Source organism: Acipenser ruthenus, chromosome 16, assembly GCF_902713425.1.
Source record: "Acipenser ruthenus chromosome 16, fAciRut3.2 maternal haplotype, whole genome shotgun sequence".
Taxonomy (NCBI): Eukaryota; Metazoa; Chordata; class Actinopteri; order Acipenseriformes; family Acipenseridae; genus Acipenser; species Acipenser ruthenus.
Genome location: NC_081204.1, coordinates 2,645,372 through 2,651,983, shown reverse-complemented (window position 1 = coordinate 2,651,983; position 6,612 = coordinate 2,645,372). Strand labels below are relative to the sequence as shown.

Here is a 6,612-nt window from a genome sequence, read left to right as displayed (position 1 = left end):
TTCAGAAAGAAAGTCACCTTTATTGAATGAATATAAACAAGCTGACCAACACTAACTATTCTGATACATACAGTAACAATGTCTGGAGTTCTAGATACCTTTCATTTCACACATCTACTAGACATAGTGTTACAGTAACTGGCTATTACATGCCCAATTGTTGTGGCTTCTTAGTACCATATCACATTCCTTACCATAGATTCAATAACACAACCCAAAACATGCCACACATTTGAAGATCTTTATTTATTTTATTTTTTTACAAGAAGCACTATCAACTGAGGGTCTAAAGATACACCAAGAAATACTGACCCATGGTTGCAGCATATCACATTCAAACACCACTCTACACATTACAATGCTGATGTACCTCAAGTCAACATGTTTGAGGTCTGTTCAATAAACACTGTTTATAAAGGAAAATGACCCCACTTTCAGATGAAAGTCAATTAGCAGAGACGTGCACACCGGATACACATATCTTATTAAATACAAAAAAATCATTACTGTACAATCAAATTATAGACAGAATAAGTGGCAGAATTCCAAACCAAATATTATTAAATCGGTTTAAAATACGGAAAAGAAAAAAATAAAAAAACAGAAGAATTGTTTCAATAAAATAAAATACAGTGCTCTCCCTTTATAACGCTGTAGTCGGCATCCATAGTTAAGAGACCGTGCTGTTTGTGTTCCGCCTTATAACGAGAATACTAGTGTTAGTGTAATGGCATTAGGGGTCAAATGGGAGCCATGACCGTACCGCCTTATAACCTGTTCCGCAGTATAAAGGGGGAGCACAGTACTTGTGGTGGACCAACATTAAGTCTTTCAATTCGTCACAGTGTTTAATATTTTAGAATACCACAAGGAAATGTTCTGAAATCCATACAATAAAACACACTCAGAATAGCTGTTTTTAAAAAATTCCATTTAGTAGGACAAGCAATCTCCGAAGGGTTCTCATTTTGAACCCCAAATCACAATTTACAACGATCAAATGGTGTCACTTAGTGTTGAGAAAAGATGACTTACCCAACGTAACAACTGCTCCAAAATTGGCACATTACATAAAATGAAACTAACACCTGCACACTGCTGTCTACGTTACATTTTTCTACTATACAATAGATTCAGATGGTAGGGAATCCCTACTTCAAGTATTAAATGGTGACGTTAAAGAATTAAATAAAAACTTCAAATGGCATTTTCAGAGTTTTTCTTTTTCTTACGTAATCTTGTTTTAGTTATCTTTCTATGTTAGCAAGCACACTGTGTGGTTCTCATTGCAATTAATAAAACCGAAGAGCAGCTCAAAGCACCTTAAACACAGATTATCAAAAAAGTATAAGAGCCATTGCAATAAGAACCATGCAGAATGGTTGCCGACATCATTCAAATTGTAAAGGTACAGTAAAAAAAAACCAAAAAACAAAACAATGAAAATGATTTAGAGCTACTTTCGCTTTCTCTACAAGTAGGGTTACCATATGACTCTGTGGACTCTAGGCCAGTTTGGGACAGACTTTTCAACTCATATCACAATGGATTCTGGTACATTTGACCTGTCAGGTGCCTTTCACAGCAGGACTACACTTACCAGAATGCATTGGGGTGTGAGTGGAAAAGCCTGAACAGTCCTTGTGTACATGGAGTGACATGGTAACTCTATCAATAAAGAGCTGACACAGTGGAGTGGACCCAGACTGTCACCTGTACTGTGACACCAAAGAAGTTTGTAATAAATCTGTTTCTCACTGTCCTTGTTCACGAGTGCAATTTTTGTCAGCTGTGCTAAATAATCTCCATACAACTTTGATGTTTAACAGAAGTTATACCGTGGTCCTGCTTTGCTTTCGACAGCCAGTCAGGTGGAGCTGAAGACCACCTCGCCTTGAACGACATGGTCACAGAGAAGCACTTATACAACATACGTGGGAACAGTTTTCTTTTGTCCAATATGACTGGCTCAGACACTGACAGCACTAATATTTACATCACAACCACCGACACCGACACCACCACCACCACCACCACCCTTGTAAACAAAATGGCGCTTCTCAAAGTCAAGAATGTTCAGGAAGTCTATTTTAAATTTTGTATGTATGTATTTATTTTTACCACCACACCACAGAATAAAAAAAAATAGCCCACCCACAGTTAGATCAATTTAATTCCCCTCACCCTCTGCCTCCCGCCTCCCTTTTTGTTTTAAAAATGATTTCTTCCACACTCCCACTCTCAGTCCTTATTTAGTGGGGTGCAAAGATGATTTAGAAACACGATTACAAGACGTTGCACGTGTTTGCCAGACCATAGCAGTACAGTATCTGTATGAAGCTGCAGGATTCCTTTACTTCCAGGATGTGGTAAAGTCTTAGCCATTAGCTTTACAGTTCATTTATAAACTTCAGAGATGGTACTCTGTGGGATTTTATTTCTGACATATGGTAAATGTATCAACCACTTACCAAATTTAGACTGCTTTTATGGAGTTTTTGCAGGCATATTTTTTATTTTTATTTTTTACAAAAGATTTATTACATTACATTTCTTTTGTTGTTGTACATTTTTGACCAAATATAGATTTCTGAGGCACATGCCACTTTGTTCAGAGGGATAATTTTAGTCAACTGTCTCTAAAGATTGTTAAATATCGCTCGTCGTTCTCTCAGTATGGCATTCAGAAACTTGAAGAGATCATTTCCATCTTGACCAGCGCTGATGCAGGAGTATAAGACAAGCTGTCAACAGGAAATAGGAAGACAACTGTGGCTTGGGGGATCATCCTTTTCTTTGTTCCATATAAAACACTTCATTGAAACACTTGTAAACCATTGACATCTGTGCTTAGAATAGCATAAATAAATGCTAACTGTTTCATCAGCACTTTATTATGAATGCACAAAGGGTTCTGCATAGATAACAATGCTTCCTGATGACAGGGTTAAACCATGGCTTTTAAAATATTATGTTTTCAACCCTTTTCTTCCCCCGACAAAGCTGCAGCAACACTATGGAGGATTCGTCCAGATTGAAGCTGAAGAAGAAACCTTCTAGCCGGAGCTTAAACGGTATGAGGAGACACTTCTTTAGCGTGTGTTCTTAGGAAATGACACATGGAATGACATATGGCTCTATTAACATTACACCGGGGGGGGGGGGAGCGCAATCTAAACATAGATGCAACACTATGCATGTATGACACCAGAATTATGAAAGAGTTGGCAATACAAGGTGTGCATAGTTTTTGCAGATTTGTTCTGAAAGTCGGATGACACAGGTGAGTTAACACGTGGCAAAGCAAGGGACCAAGTGTGCCTCCCCACACGTTCCCATTAAGGCATGCCAGATGCTACTACGGAGAATGTGCGGAATTGCTCCATGCCTTTCTTTAACACTCTTCCTCCAGAGTCTTGATGACCTGCTCCAGGATGTCAGGGTACACGTCTGCGATGCGCTGAAGCAGGCTGTCAGTACAGTCCTGCAGTGCTGCATTCTCCTTCTCTTCCTTCTCCAGATCTTCTGTCAGCTGTGAACACAAAAGGAGGCCCAGGTCACAGATACTGTACTGTACTGCCAGGGACCGAAGCACAGTAACAGCCCTCAAACAAAACCAAAGTCTAATACAAAAAGGGAGGTTCGGATCAGTTTTTGTTTCTGGAAAACTGGAATAAAAGTTTCATAATGGTAGTACATCAATGTACATACACATTCTATAATAAATACATTTTTATGAAAATAGTATTATATTAGTATCTTAACAAAGAGTTATCACAAAACAGTAAGAGATGAAGGCTGCAGTATTTTCTGTCCATACACTTTTCCCCCCCCCTCACCAGTAGATTACCCGTTATATATGTTTACTCCTTATAAACCTTTTGCCATGGTGATACTATGCATTTAACATAGTTTACCATGTTTTGCCATTCTTTTTTAATATGTTTAACCATACCTCTTTGCAATGCTTACCTATGCTTTGCTTTATTACACTTTGCTGTGCTTTCACTACGGGAAACTTTTATAATGGACCTCACAAGTAAGACAATTGTGATTTTACATTCCAATAACGACATGTAAAATCAAGGGGAACTTATTTAAAATCAAGAGAATTCATTTAAGATTTTTTTTTTTTAGTTATTCAAAAAGATTTTAAATAGATGCCAAAGGGATATTTTTGACATTCAAAATACACCCCAGGATGCAGAATATATAGCATGCCTTCAATCATTGCTCTGACTTGGCTTTCACAAAGTGCAAAGAAAAGTTTTTATAGGAAATCAAAACAAAATAGAAACGGACACCAAGATGTTTTAGCCTTCGGCAAATGTAAACTTAAAGGTTGCTATATAATTTTTTATATACATATAATTTTCTTGTATTATAACAAGTGTTCTTCTGAAAATATACATCCAGTAAACATGCATTGCATATTTGGCTGTTTTACAATGACAAGTTCCATCAGGGATACAGTAAGTTTCCGTTGCTGTTTGTTAATTATTAGATCTTCAGTAAGGCTAAAATAAACTGAAAGTTAGTTGACACTTTTTCATTGCCTTTATTCTTTGTGATCTCGTTATTTTTTTTTAAACCAACTCAGCAATGTAGACATTTGATATTTAGCAATATAGGCGCCAAAGGCATAAAGTAACAAACCTACTTTTTAATACTCCTGCAGTTATTACCCCTTAGCTTCTCAAGTGCTGGATTCCCAGTGGCATCTTAACTTCATATTACTCATTAGAAAGGAGATTGATAAAACTGGACCCTGACTGAGTAGAAGGGGGTAAAGCCTCCCTGGGTAGTAACAGCAGTAAAAATGTATGCTGTTTCTGGGTTTCAGCAGATCATGGCCCATGTGTTGACCAAATGTTGAAAACCTGTGCTCTCAATACCAGAACAGATACCCAGATCAAAAAAGGCCAGCACTGCCCTTTCCTAACCTGTTACACATGGCACCTGTAGAAAAAGCCAACAACTGATGGGGGTAGTAAGGGAAATCGAGGGAAGAAGAAAGAAACAGAATAGATTTTTATCGCTAGGAAATGAGTTTCCAGCATAGCTATAGTATTAAGTACGGAGGGCCCAGCAGGCAACTGCTCCCTAAATTCCACAACTAAATGGTCGTATCACGACTTGTCATCTTTTGAAATCCAGCTCAAGTAGCCCCCCACTTTATGGTCATCGCGATCAAAGCGCCAACATTTTGCTTTATCATTTGTTCAATTGTTTTTAATGCGATCAGATTACGACAAAAGTAATAACTCCAAAATATGACTAGGAACTAAATTAATCGTTTCTTCAACCTCAAGCTGGTTCAGCAGTGCTTGATTTGAATGCACAATTAGAAGTGATAACCTGATACCATGTTCACACCACGGTTCAAATTGTTCCTGAATGTTTTCAGTGCAGGACATGAACCAACAACTGCTGTGAACGCATTGGAGATAAACAAATGTTTAGCTGCAAAACCCCAGTAACCTTTTCAGGACTTGGTACGCACTGTTCCACAGATGCATGCAATTGCTTTCACCATACAACAGAGGTGCTCACAGTATGAACAACAGGGAAGCTGGTGGACTGTATAGGGATACACCTATACAGTCTGAATTAAATGAATACAATTCGGTGGAAAACATTAGATGATTGAGGACAGACATCCATTCAAATGGAAAACATTATGTCCTGTAGAAAAAAACAGTTATTTCATTTACAGTACTTTGTTTTCTGGTTGTAAAGTGAATGACGTTGAACAACTCACCACTCCAGACCCTGTAGCTACTGTCTTTGTGTATGACAGACTGGGGGAATAGTGGTCCATGTGAAATATTCAGACTGAACAAAACCAAGTCATACTATCCTCAACCTCTGCTCCCGACACGAGAATGGTTCTCAATCAGAGTTTGTGTTCAATAGTGCCCGATTGTTCCCCCTGTGCATCTGTGTGTTTATGAATATGATTAAAGCTACGACATCACATTCAAAACTGTAGCTGGAAGAGAAGCCGTCGACAAGAGCGTGTAGGCATGCTTCTTATAGTATGAAGTTTTAATACTATGGCTTTACACACAGCGTCACATTGAGAGGTTAGAATATTATTTACCCCCGTTACAAAACAACCCCTCACAATTCTGCTCCAGTGAGTGAGGGCAATCTTCAGATTGTATACAAGAAGGGTGCATGGAATCATGTTGCAACCACTGAGGCTGGACCTATGAGGAAAGAAGTTTTATTTCTACAGTATACGCCTCAATAAAAAAAAAAAAAAAAAAAACAGACAGCATTTCTAATTGCTATAAATAAATACAGTCTGTATTTTTAATTATGAAAACCTTTTTTTTTTTTTGCTTGGATGAAAGAAGGAAAAAAAGGAAAAAAAAAAACTAAAAGTTGTTTAAATTTACAGCATTCTTGGTCTGTCCCTCTAGGAGTTTGGCTTGTCGCCAGTGTTCCTTGTTAAAAATTTGTTAAACGTGTTTGGCATAAATGCAAACATCAAGTGCTCGTTTGTTACAAATTCTATCGGAATGCATTCATTTTAAGCAATGAAGTACTTACCAACAAAGAAGAACGTTTTCATTGAGGCCGTGCTTAAAACACAATGATGTATGC

At 37.8% G+C, this 6,612-nt stretch overlaps 1 protein-coding gene across 11 annotated transcripts in view; it reads right to left on the bottom strand.

Annotated features, from left to right (window-relative positions):
• Nucleotides 1–6,612, bottom strand: part of LOC117963517 (ERC protein 2-like) — a 262,184-nt gene continuing 255,572 nt past the window's right edge. For all 11 annotated transcript variants that reach the window (XM_058988385.1, XM_058988384.1, XM_058988392.1 and 8 more), the window contains one exon: nucleotides 1–3,532. In XM_058988385.1, coding sequence (XP_058844368.1) covers nucleotides 3,395–3,532 — 138 coding nt within the window. In that variant the 3' untranslated portion in view covers nucleotides 1–3,394. The remainder of the gene's footprint in view (nucleotides 3,533–6,612) is intronic.